This window comes from Martes martes, assembly GCF_963455335.1.
Source record: "Martes martes genome assembly, contig: scaffold_119, whole genome shotgun sequence".
NCBI classification, from domain to species: domain Eukaryota; kingdom Metazoa; phylum Chordata; class Mammalia; order Carnivora; family Mustelidae; genus Martes; species Martes martes.
Genome location: NW_027666574.1, coordinates 13765 through 27267, shown reverse-complemented (window position 1 = coordinate 27267; position 13503 = coordinate 13765). Strand labels below are relative to the sequence as shown.

Genomic DNA, 13503 nt, shown 5'->3' with positions numbered 1-13503 from the left:
ATGGAAATGAAATGCTGTAGCGTAGGTACAAGTGAAGACAAGAAATACTCAAGTATATCAGACACACTGCTTGAAAGGTTAAGATGAGGACAAGTGACTTTGACAAGGAGCAGTTTCAGCAGTCACCATGGAAGCTGGACTGTAATGAATAAGTATAAAGAACTCCTTAAAGAATTTTTACAGGAAAGGTAATAGAGAAATGGATGATATGAAAAAGAATGTGGAGTTCAAAAGAATTTTCTTTATTTTTTAATTTTAAGATGGGAGCTTTTAGAATACCTTTGTATGCTCCCGGAAATGATCCAATGGAGATAGGCATGGCTATTTTATTTAATTTTTTTCACATTTCCAAATGTTAGAAAGCTTATTGATTGTATTACATTCTTTTAAAGATGATATAGTAATTGTCCTTAGTACTCCTATTCATGTAGTTTTGTGTCAAGAAATTGTTTATTCAGAATTGGTTCCACCGTGGAGTATTCTCATATAATTGAATATGCAGATACTATCATTCATTCACTTAAAACTATACATATAATAGTAAATATATAAACCTTAGGCCATTCTGAATAGAACTAATCATTCCTTGATAATTTTTTTAGATTTTATTTATTTATTTGACAAACAGAGATCACAAGTAGGCAGAGAGGCAGGCAGAGAGAGAGACGAAGGGAAGCAGGCTCCCTGCTGAGCAGAGAGCCCGTTGTGGGGCTTGATCCTGGACCCTGGGGTCATGACCTGAGCTGAAGGCAGAGGCTTTAACCCACTGGGCCACCCAGGCGTCCCCATTCCTTGATAATTTCAGATATTCAGTGCCTTTGACAGTATCATGAATAGCTATGGTTTTATTAGGGACTTTGAATTATCTGCTTATATTTACTTAATATTTGTTTAGATTCTGGGGGAAGGGGAAAGATTTTATTTATAATTGAAAAAAAAAACTATCAATCTATCATAGATTATTACTTTTGGTTTATAAAGTTCTAAATTACAAAGCTGAAGATTCCTGTACCAACAGTGTCATTGACACCTACATAGTATACTCAATAAGTGTCTGTTTGTGAATAAACAGTTGAATGAATAAATGAATGCGCATTGATCAACTTATTTAGAAGAAGCAAATCTTGAGTTGTTTGAAAGTAGATTTTCAATATTGCCTACATATGAAGTTTTTTATTTAAAAAAATGGTTAAGATTCATGAATTATTATTTACAATTATAGCTAAAAATGGAATACGCATAGATTCATTTGCTATCAGATTACTTAAAAACACTTAAATATTACTTTCACCATATACTGTAAAACACGTGTTTTGAAGGCACATTTCCTGGATTTGAATTCTGGGTCTACTCCTGACCACCTGTACCAGCTTTGGGAAGTTACTTTTTTCTGTGCCTCATTTTCTTCCTGTGTAAAATACCCAATATAATTACCTACGTTTATAAGATTGTTGTGAGGCTTAAAATACCCTTAAAACATGTGAAGTTTTCATAATAATGCATAGTGTTTACACAGTAGATCCTCAAAACACTAATATCATGATTATCAAAAAAGGGTTTCTTTCATATAAGAACTTAACTTGCACTTTCCGAATAGTTTTTAGAACCAGTAAAAGCTTGTTTTTATTGAAAATGATGACAAAAAATGTGGTATGTTTCTTCATGTCAAATAATGCAAGTAACGTTATGATTTTCCTTTGCTTTTTGTCAGTTTGATCTAAATTTAATGCTTTGTTAACATGATTCATAATATAGTTTAGATATGATTTAGATATTCTTTGTATGTTAAGTATTTAATGTTTGCCTGAAAAGAATTGATTTTTTTTTAGATCTGCAAAGGAAACATCTAGTGACAAGGAAAAGGTAAATATATACATATAATTTTTTTCATTTATTTTTAAATTTTTATTTTATTACGTTATTTTGATAAATAATGTTTATCAGAAATATTATTCCATGATAAAAAATTACTTTAGGAAAGGCATAGTGAATAAAGAGAAAATCTGCCTTTGTTGTACAGACATATACGTTGAAAAAGTTGTTCAGAAACACTAGTTATTGATAAAGGTCATTTTGATAAAAATCAGTCCTTTCGAAAGTACCTTTTTTTTACTCTTGTAAAAAGATACGGGTATTTATCATCTCTCTACACTTAGTATATTTTATCAACATTTAGGGGACATTTTGAAGTAGTATTATTTATTTGTAGGTCAAAAAGCAAATTGATTCTATGGATGACTTTGATGACTTAACTCTGTCATCTGAAACAATTTCGGAGGGTTTCCGCATGCCTTGCTCTAATTATATGATTTGCATGTCGCTAATTGAACAACATGGCATGGATTGTAAAGGTAAGACCCTTGTGTAAATATGAAGCCTTTGTATGTACATTCCTATAGTAATATGTGCACTTCTTGTCTAGTGCTGTACCATACAACACTGATGTGTTGTTATAGAGCTACTCATCTCAGAAATACGTTTTATATGAAAATAGAGAAATGTTGAATACTCTTAGCCAAAGAGCTGTAATTTCCACTATGTTTTTCGTCATAGGAATGGCACACCTGATGTGTGTTAACTCTCCTCTTCTGTGCCTTCACCCAAGGTCAGGTCAGGTTACCTCTACATTTGTCCTAGAATACTGAAACGACCCAGGACTGTTTTCCCTGGCATTCCACTTCCCAGAATCTTGGTCTACACTGCAACCATAGTCACCATATATTTTTAAAAATTTATATTTCATCACGTGACCCCCTTGCTTAAAGCTTAGTTATTACGTCTCATCGTTCTGGGGTGAAAAACCACAGTTCTCAGCTTCATCTTGGATTGTTTCATATTCTTCTGTCCGTGTCTCAGCCACTGTTTTAGATATTTTTTCTTATAATAGAGCTTTTTTCCCCTCAACAGCTTAAGTTAGGGCAACTGCACATTATGAAGTGTATAATTTGATAGTTTTGACATATGTATATGCATATGAAACCTTAACTGTAATTCAGGCAGGTAATAACCCTTAAGTCTCGTGTCTCTTTGTATTCCCTCATTATGAAACTGCCGAATGGTTTTCTAAAGTAGTTGCACCATTTCCAATTCCCACTAGCAATGTGTAAGAGTTCTGATTTCTCCCTATATATTCATGAACACTTAGTATTGTCAGTTTTTTAAGTCTTAGATGTTCCGATGGGTCTGTAATATATGTATCATTATGGTTTTAATATACATTTCCCTAATAACTTATAATGTTGAGCATATCTTCGTGGGCTTATTTGCCATCTGTATATCTTCTTTGAACTGTCCAAATCCTTTGTCATTTTAAAAATTAGGTTTTCTTGGGGCACCTGGGTGGCTCAGTGGGTTAAAGCCTCTGCCTTCGGCTCAGGTCATGATACCAGGGTCCTGGGATCGAGCCCCGATATCGGGCTCTCTGCTCAGCGGGGAACCTGCTTCCTCCTCTCTCTCTGCCTGCCTCTCTGCCTACTTGTGATCTCTGTCTGTCAAACAAATAAATAAAACCTTTAAAAAAATTAGGTTTTCTTAACCTGTTGAGTTTTGAGAATTCTTTGTATATTCTAGATATAGTTCCTTTATCACCTGTATTTTTTTTTGCAAAGATTTTCTCCCAGTCTGTGACTTTTCATTCTCTCAGCAGTATCTTTTGAAGAGCAGTTTTTCTTTTTGATGAAGTCCAGTTTATACCTTTGTTCTTTTATAGATTTTTGCTTTTGGTGTTCCTATCTGAGAAATCTTTGCCTAGCACAAGGTCAGAGGTTTTCTCTCACGCTTTCTTTTAGAAGTTTTGCAGTTGAATAACAAAGTTTTATAGTTTTAGGTCTTACATTTAGATCTGTGATCCATGAGATCCAGTTTGTGTCCTTTTTTTTTTTTTAAAGATTTTATTTGTTTATTTATTTATTTGACAGAGAGGGAGAGCGTGAGCAGGGGGAATGGCAGGCTGAGGGAGAGAGAGAAGCAGGCTCCCTGCTGAGCAGAGAGCTGGACACAGGACTCAGTCCCAGGACCCGAGATCATGACCTGAGCCAAAGGCAGCCACTTAACTGACTGAGCCATGCAGGCACTCCCATTTTGAGTTCTTTTTTATTTATGATACAGGGTATGGATCCAGGTTCATTCTTGAACTTGGTAAGTTTACTTATTAGTTTTAGTAGCTTTTTAAAAAATTCTGTCAGATTTTTCTACATAACCAAAGTTTATCAAACTTTTTTTAACTACTATTTTACTAATTTCTTCAGGTGGAGCCAAAGGTCATCAGTTTGAGACTTTTCTTCTTTTTTAGTATATACATTCAGTGCTATAAATGTTCATGTGAGTGCTGCTACTGCAGGATTCCAGAAATTCTTAGGTGTTATATGTTCATTCCCATTCAGTTCAGAATATTTTCTAATTTCTTTTTTCCTTACTTCTTTGACCCAGGGGTTATTTAAAGATTTTATTTATTTGAGAGAGAGAGATAGAGAGTGAGAGAGAGAGAGCGAGAGCGAGCGAGTCTTAGAGCAGACTCCCCTCTAAGCAGGGAGCCCAGTGTGGGGCTTGATCCCAGGACCCTGAGATCATGACCTGAGCCGAAGGCAGATACTTAACCAACTGAGCCACCCAGGCGCTCTGACCCAGGGTTTATTTAGATGGGCGTTAATTAGTTTGCAAATATTTGAGTATTCTCCAGAGATATTTTTATTCTTGATTTCTAATTTGATTTCTTTGTGGTCACAAAACACACTCTTATGACTTCAGTTCTTTTGACTTACTCCTTTTATTAGAATTTATTTTATGACCCAGAATATAGTCTCTTTTGGTAAGTGTTCCACGGATGCTTGAGAAGAACGGTAGTGTTCAAGTCTACGATGTCCTTGCTGATTTTCTGCCTACTGAACTCTCAGACTATAATTGTGAATTTGCTTGTTTCTCTGAAGTTCTGTCAATTTTTACTTTATGTATTTTGAACCTATTAATAGATGCATAAACATTTATGTTTATTATGCTTCCTTTAGTTGACCCTTTTATCATTATTAAATGAACTTATTTATTGCTGCTAATGTTTTTGCTTTGAAATCGATTTTGTCTGGTATTAATGTAACCGCTCAGGCTCAGCCTTCTTTTGCCAAGTGTTAGTGTGGTCTATCATATTTCTGGCCTCTTAACACATTTGTAGTTTTTACATTTAAAGTGCATTTTTTTTTATAGGTGGCAGATAGCTGGGTCTTCCTTTTTTATCCATTTTGACAGCCTGCCTTTTCATTGAGACTTTTAGACCATTTTCATTTACTGTGATTATTGATGTAGTTGATTTGAATCTGTCATCATGTTGTTTGACTTCAATTTGTCCTTTCCGATCTTCATTCCATTCTCTTCTTTTTCTGATTTCTTTTGGATTAAGCAAGTAATTTTTATGATTTAGTTTTATTTATGTGTTTATGTGTATGTATGTATTTCGCTTACTAGCTGTAACTCTTTAGTTTTGCTATTTTGGTGATTAGGGCCTAAAGTATATGACGTAAGCATCATAGTCCTCCATCTAGTAATGTTATAACACATCATATGTCGTTTAAGAAAATTATAAAGGTTTACTTTCTTTTCTTCACTCCTAGCCAGATCCTTCTGGATCTGTGGGTTTAGAGTTTTCATTAAGTTTAGAAAGGTTTTGGCCATTTTTTCTTTTCTTTTTTTAAAGATTTTATTCATTTATTTGAGAGAGAGAAGGAGAGAGAGAGAGAGAGAGAGAGAGTGCAAGCACAAGCCAGGGGGGAGGGGCAGGAGAGGGAGAAGCAGATTCCCCTCTAATTGGGGAGTCCAACACTGGGCTTGATCCTAGGACCCTGAGATCATGACATCATGACATCATGACCTGAGCTGAAGGCAGACGCCCACTGACGAATCCACTCAGGTGCCCCCCTCATTTTTTCTTCGAATATTTTTTTCTAGTTCCTTTCCTCTGCCTCTTTGGGAAATTGTATATTAGCTTCTCACAGTTTTCAGATGTCAAACTTCAGTCTTTTATTTTGAGCTGTCTCATATGTGTTTATTGGAAAATCCAGTGTGTTTTTCATGTGTGATATAATTTACATCTCTGTAAGTGCTATTTAGTTTTTAAAAAATAGCTTCTATGCCTCCACTTACCTTTTTATGCTTTCTTTGGAGTTCTAGCTAAGTTAGTGACAAACAGTTTGATCCTTTCCCGTCCTGCTCTTATGAATTGTTAGGTGAATCCAGAGTAGTGTTCAGCCTAGAGCTCATAATTCCCCACTGCTGAGGCACGACCTACTTACGCTATTCATTGTGCTGCGGGTTATGAGTTTTTCCAGCATGGCTAATGGGGATAGATACTGCCCCTGGTGCCGTGTGAGCACCAGGCAGGGTTTCCTCTGCTCTTTCCAGATGGATCTTTCCCCTGGTCACAGGAGATTTCCTTACGTGCATGCATTGGTTATTACTCTTCTGTTCTCCGGGGTTCGTTCTTTCTTCTGCTTTCTCCTCGCCAGTGCTTTGACCGCTGATCTCATCTGTCTTGGTTTCACCGGACTCAGTTTCATCACCTCAACTCAGGGAGTCTGGTGGAGTCTATCTCAGTTTTTTCACCTGTGTCATGGCCTGGAAATTGTGCCAAGGCAGTGAGCTCCAGTATGTGTTAGGCTAACTTCTTGTGTTTTCAGGGATCATTGTCCTTCATTGCCTGAATTCCTTTTTCTTGAAAGTGATTTTAAAGTGTATTTTACCTGTTTTTGTTTGGCTTTTTTCAGGTAGGAAGATAAATCAGTACCTGTTACTCCATCTTGGCCAGAAGCAGATTGCCATAGAACTTTGGCACATGCTGTAGACTGTCTTTAATGCTCTCCTTCCTCCTTTGCTCACGTGTTTCCTGCTCCTCCTTCATTTCTCAGAATAGTTATCTCTTTCTCAGGGAAATCTTCCCTTCCTACCGTAGATCAAGTTATGTTATGTGATCCTAGAACTCTTTTATTATAGGAACTCTCTGAATTCCTAATTGTTTTCTCCTTCCCTAGACTTTAAGCTAAATACAAGCCAGAGATCTGCAGAGCTTAGTGTAATATCTTTTGCTTTTTAAAAAATTTTATTTATTTGAGAGACAGAGTGCATAAGCGGGGGGAGGGGCAGGGGCAGGGAGAGAAGCAGACTCCCCACTGAGTAGGGAGCCCAGTGGAGAGTTTGATCCCAGGACCCTGAGATCATGACCTGAGCTGAAGGCAGATGCTTAACCAACTGAGACACCCAGGCATCCCAGTAATATATTTCATATTGAAATCCTTCAATATATATTTGTTTAATGTATGAATGATTGAATGTGAAAGCATACAGTCCTTTATATGCAAAAGTACTCATATATTTTATTCTTTTTCTTTTTTAATATTTAATTAATTTATTTGAGAGTGAGCATGACTAGGGGTGTGGGAAAGAACAGAGGGGTAGGGAGGAAGGGTGGAAAGAATCTCAAGCAGACTCCATGCTGAGTGGAGCCCGATGCAGGGCTCGATCCAACGACTCTGGGATTATGTCTGACCTGAGCTGAAACCAAGAGTTAGGTGCTTAACCAGCTGAGCCACCCAGATGCCCTATATATTTTTTTTTGTTTTTGTTTTTTCTCTGATGTAGATCCTGTCAGTTTATTGAAAATCCAGGAGGCGGTTCTTTCATATGAAAGCTTAATAGAACTTAAAAAATATCACTGTGGACAACTTAAAAGAGAAAATAAAAAAATGGAAAATAAGGCTAATGAACTACAAAAGGAGCTATTAGAAACAAAAGAAATGATATCGAAGTTAGAGCTTCAAAAAGTGGAATGGAAGCAAGAACTCTACCGTTTGAGGTATGATATCTTGGTTTTAAGGAAATACTTGAACTATTTACTTTTTTTTTTTTTTTTTTTTAAGATAGGCTCCACGCCCAATATATGTGGGGCTTGAACTCACAGCCATGAGATCAAGAGTCACATGCTCTATCAGTTGAGCCAGCCAGGCACCCCTTGAATTATTTACTTTTATACTACAGATGTGTAGAAGTTTTAAAATTGCTAACTTACCTTCTGGGATTTTATAGGGAAGAAAACTTCTTTAGTATTGTGAAGTATGAGATTCTTCGAAATAATACAGCAAGTTCTTAACAGCTTTTAATAATTTAATGAATATTCCAAATATAATTTTAATGATCATATAGAAATCCACCATGTGGAAACCTCATTATTTAACAAATTGAATTTTGGGTTTTTTTACCCCCATTTTTCTATACTTTAATTAATGCTGTAAGCAATGTTTTTTTATATAAATCTGTTTATACATTTCTGGTTACTTGGAATAAATTCTTCAATGTACTATTGTTTACTTAAAGTATAAAAATTTTTAAAAAAGTTCTTTGATCCTATTTTTAAATTGGACCCATCAACAGGGTATAAAATGGCCATTTTTCTCGAGACAGAAAACATTTTTAAAATTAGTTTTTTTAAAACTAATTTTAGTGTGACTAAAAAGTAAAATGGAAAAGGACTACTGCTATGTTTTTTCAGCATCTCTCTTATATGTTGATAAAATTAATTCAAAAGCCTATGCTGCAAGCACATATTACTCTTTATTGTTTACTTAATATAGATCCTGTGTTGTTATAAAAGGGGTTTTTAAATGATTTATTAAATGGATAGTAGGGGAAACAAATAATACATTATATGTTAATAAAAAAAAAAAACAACTGATAAGGGGTACCTGGATGGCTCAGTTGGTTACGTGTCTGCCTTTGGCTCAGGTCATGATCCCAGGGTGCTGGGATTGAGTCCCCCATTGGGTTTCTTGCTCAGCGGGGAGCCTGCTTTTCCTTCTCCCTCTGCCTGCTACTCCACCTTTTTGTGCTCTCTCTATCAAATAAATAAATAAAATCTTTAAAAACATGAAATGAATAATAATCAATAAGGTAAATTGAGAGTATTGCAGAAGAAGAAACATAAAAATTATAGGGCAACAAATATTCGACTCCCTAGCCTGGTCCTGGATCACAGTAATCTGCAGGTGTATGTTGTGTAAATGCATCTGCAGATACTGTCTTACACGGCTGTACCTGTGATGTTTCATGAAGTAGCAATTTACTTGTAGTGAATTATAACTTTTTTATAAACAGCAACTTCTCTTTTTTAAATAGTAACTAAATTATCTCTTCTAATGGAGGAGTAATTAGGACTATGTGGAAAAAACAATAATTTTCCATTCTTTCTTGAATAATTTCAAAATTCCTTTCCCTAGAATGTCTCCCACAGTTATTACTGACTAAAACTTAGTACTAAGCAGCACAATGCTTTTTCATTGCTTCTTTTCAACTATATATATCTTTTGGAAGAGATTGAAGTGAGAAATTAAAAACACGAGCCCTAGAAAGGAAAAAAAAATTGAGAATGTAGAAATTTCATTTGGATAAAAAAACAGCATATGTGGAAGCAGATCATAACATGAGCTTTTTATTGCTTACAAAACAAATTTTAAAATAAGCACATTTATTTGCAGATTTACTTTAAAACAAGAAAACAAGAACAGAGCAATTGCTGAAATGTTATATGAAAAGATTCGGGAGCAACTAACAAGAAAAGAAGAGCAGTATAAGAAAGAAGTTGAAATGAAACAAGAACTTGAACTTAATCTTAGAGCACTAGATATGGAATTGAGGACTGTAAGAAATAATTTCAATCAGGTAAGTCTTTGATAAAAATTTCATATTTCCATCACTATTATTTATAATACCCTTTGATTTAATGTATATTACTTAGGTATAAAGTAGATAAAAATTTAGTTTTATACTAATAGGAACTATGATATTTATAGCTAAGATCATTAATTTATTGGAATTCTTGGCTTCTCGTATAAACGCTATGTCTATTTTCTGAATGAAGGGATGGAGGGTAAATTGAGATAAATATGCATGTTGGCTTTTTTTTTTTTAAGATTTTATTTATTTTTAGAGAGAGAGCATGAGTAGGGGAATGTGTAGAGGGGGAGGGAAAGGGAGGGATAAGAATCTCAAGCAACTCTGAGTGCAGAGCCTGACTCAGGGTTGATCTTAAAACCTTGAGATCATGACCTGAGCTGAAACCAAGACTGGGACACTTAACCAACTGAGCTACCCAGGCACCCCAGTTTTGGATTTTTTATATTAAAGTACAGGCTAAATCACCTTGAGACTATGATGGAATTAGTTAAATGCTTTGTAAAGAAATTTTATTTCACATACTGTATCTACCTGTATTTTTACTCTATGACAAATATAGCTGTCATTTAAATTAAAATTTGAGTTATTCGTGTAGGATAAAAATCCTTGTATTTAAAAAGGCTACTTCTTTTGAACTTTTTTTTTTAAGTTCTCTTAAGCTTTTGACTTTTTTTTTTAATGGTGTCATCCAAAATTCTAATGAAAATATGTCTTTAGGTTGTGGAAGAACGGTATGATACTGAGAAACAACTTTGTCGAAAACAGGATGCCAGAATATTACAAGATGGAATTCTAAACAATCACCTTTGCAAACAAAAAGAGATAGAAATGGATAACAAAATGAGTTCTGGGGTATTTTCTTTAGTTATTTTGAAGTACACATGTGTATGTATTTGTATGTATATATATTTTATTTTCTGAAATTATTGTTTTTTCTCCGTGTGTGTGTGTACATATACATATATATATATTTCTCCATGTGTATATATGTATACATATATATGTATATATATGTGTGTTTGTATATATATATATTTTCTCCATGTATATATGTATATATATTTTAAAAGCCAACACTCCAAGCATAGAGGATTTTTAAAGCATGCATATTTTGAAATTGAGATTCAATTAAGTGGGTTAACTTGACAGTTAGCTCCAGATTTCCCAAATGAACTGAATAAAAAGTACAGTATCTCAGTACTTCTTATACATACATACATAAGTATAAGTATATATTTATAAGTATAAATATATGTGTATATATACATACATATATACTTTTATACATTTATACATTTATGCAAGCTCTACATGGTAGCTTTTTATACATTTTAGGTTGGCATAATTTTATTCTTATTTATATAAATTTGAATTTTTAGTCTGAAATCATGTATTCTTATGACCTTTTAATCTTTTGCAGGCCCTTACTTTTCATTAAATCATAATTTGGGACGACTGTAATGAGCTTTAGCAAAACTATATTTGATTTAATCTTCCCACTGCTATTTATAATTTTTTAAGCAATTTTACAAATAATTTGCTCATTTCAAAGCTCAATTACTATCATTTGGGCATAAGTTTGTCCAACACAAAGAGAATTGTATCTCTGTAATTTATTAATTGGGCATTGCATCTCCATTTTCAGATTAATGAGGGGTGGCAGGATTCTTGTGTAGCAGGAATGGAGGTCAGGGAGAGAGGTGAAAGCCAGTCATGTAGGGTCTTGAAGGCCATTAGAATGACTTCACTTATGTTCTGAGATAGTTATCTGTTAAAAGGATTTGAGCAGAGGATTGAACCTGTGAGGAACTCCGACATTAATTGAAGCCTCTAATAAAAAAGAGGGAAAACATTTCATACTGTAGAATTTACCAAAGTTAGTTCCACCTATATAGCCATTTCTTTTTGAGACTTCAGTAGCTTGGGAAGCTTTGGGAAAATTCATCCACAAGGAATGGATAGTGGGGCTGAATTAATTATCTAAGTACCATAATACTGACTAGGCAGGATAACATCTTTTTGTGTCTTTAACCAAATTCATTAAACATCCATAATGTGTACATGTTAGGAAAAGGAGATGAATTGACGTTTGTAGTGAAATTTTCCAAGTACATAGGTTAAAGTTATATTTTGTTAACGTAATTTAATAGTAAGATGATTTATAAAACGAGTAACAGAAATGTCTTATTAGGTAGTTGTGAGAAAACTTCAAGAAGAACTGGCCGATACCCTAAAAAAACTATCTATGTCAGAGTCTTCACTGGACGTGACATCACGTTGTCGTATGAATTTAGAAGATGAGGTACAGGACTTAAAGAAAAAACTGGCTCAGAGTAGGAATCAGGTATGTATGAAATGTAACATGTCAAGTTAATCTGTAGTTGGTTAAATAATATGAAGTGTTTTAGGATGCTTATTTCCATGGACCACTTTCTTCTGTATTTTCATTACAATTAATTTAGTACAATTTTAGTATCTTCACAATGTATTTATTTCTTAAACTTTGACTGTCATTCTGTTATTTGTGTTATACATTTTTTTCTTATAGTAGTTACCCTTGAAAGTTGAAACTTACACATCATTCCTCACAGAAATTGGGACTTTTTCCCTACTAAATAATTTTTTTAAAGACTTATTTATTTATTTGTGGTCTGGTGGGGGGGTTGGAAAGGCAGAGGGAGATGGAGAGAATTTCAAGCAGACCCCTGCCCAGCAAGAGCCCCATGCCGGCTTGATTCCATGACCATAAGGTCATGACCTGAGCTAAAATCCTGAGTTGGCTGCTTAACCAACTGAGCCACCCAGGTGCGCTAAACAATGTTTTTTAATGATATCTCTGTTACCATGATGAGCTAAGCCATGTAAAAGCAGAAGATAATGTTTAATAGAATGTTTCAGGAAATTATCTTATTTTTCATCTTTACTTTTTTGAATGGATACAGAATCTGTACTGATTTCAGGGTAACTTGTACAGAAAAGTGATTTCACAAACCAGTTGAACTTAGGCATTTCCTTCATTTTCTTTTCCTTTTCAATATATAATAAATGCACAGAAATATTTAGATCATGTATACTATATACACCCAAAAGAGAGAATTAAGAAAATTATCTATGTCTTGCCATTGGATTTTTTTTAAAGCTTTATTGAGATAGAATACACATTCCATACATTTCACCCATTTAATATGTGTAGTTCAATGTTTCTGAGTATATTGATAGAGTTGTGCAACCATTATTGCCATCAACTAGAACATTTTAATAACCCTGAAAAGAAACCCGTAATCCTTGCCCCCAGGCTCAGGCAACCACCAGTCTACTTCCTGCCTCTATAGAGTTGCCCATTCTGAATATTTCATATATAGGGAATCACACAATGTGTGGTCCTTTGTGACTAGCTTCCTTCGCTTAATGTTTTTGGGGTTCATCTGTGTCATAGCATATATCAGTGCTCCATTCCTTATTATCAAACAGTACTCCATTGTGGGCTAAAACCCTTGTTCATTCATCATTTGATGCACCTTTGGGTTGTTTCCACTTTTTGGCCGTTGATAATGCTGCTGTGAACGTTCATTTAGTTATTGTCTGGACATCTCATGTTATTTCCCTGCTATCACATTTTATCCTCTCAGTTAATTGGGTTGATTTCACCATCTCTCAGTCTTTTTTTTTAAATTAACATATAATGCATTATTTCTTTCAGGGGTACAGGTCTGTGATTCATCAGTCTTACACAACTCACAGCACTCAGCATAGCATATACCCTCCCCAATGTTCATCACCCAGGCACCCCATCCC

At 34.6% G+C, this 13503-nt stretch overlaps 1 protein-coding gene across 1 annotated transcript in view; it reads left to right on the top strand.

The window, feature by feature from the left end:
• Positions 1 to 12052, top strand: part of LOC308337917 (ankyrin repeat domain-containing protein 26-like) — a gene marked incomplete at its 3' end in the record, with an annotated part of 66459 nt that extends 54407 nt beyond the window's left edge. The window contains exons 12-17 of the mRNA XM_080831463.1: positions 1830 to 1863; positions 2210 to 2351; positions 7621 to 7834; positions 9510 to 9693; positions 10426 to 10560; positions 11900 to 12052. Of these exons, the coding sequence (XP_080687589.1) occupies positions 1830 to 1863; positions 2210 to 2351; positions 7621 to 7834; positions 9510 to 9693; positions 10426 to 10560; positions 11900 to 12052 (862 nt within the window). The remainder of the gene's footprint in view (positions 1 to 1829; positions 1864 to 2209; positions 2352 to 7620; positions 7835 to 9509; positions 9694 to 10425; positions 10561 to 11899) is intronic.
• Between the last annotated feature and the right edge of the window lie 1451 nt (positions 12053 to 13503).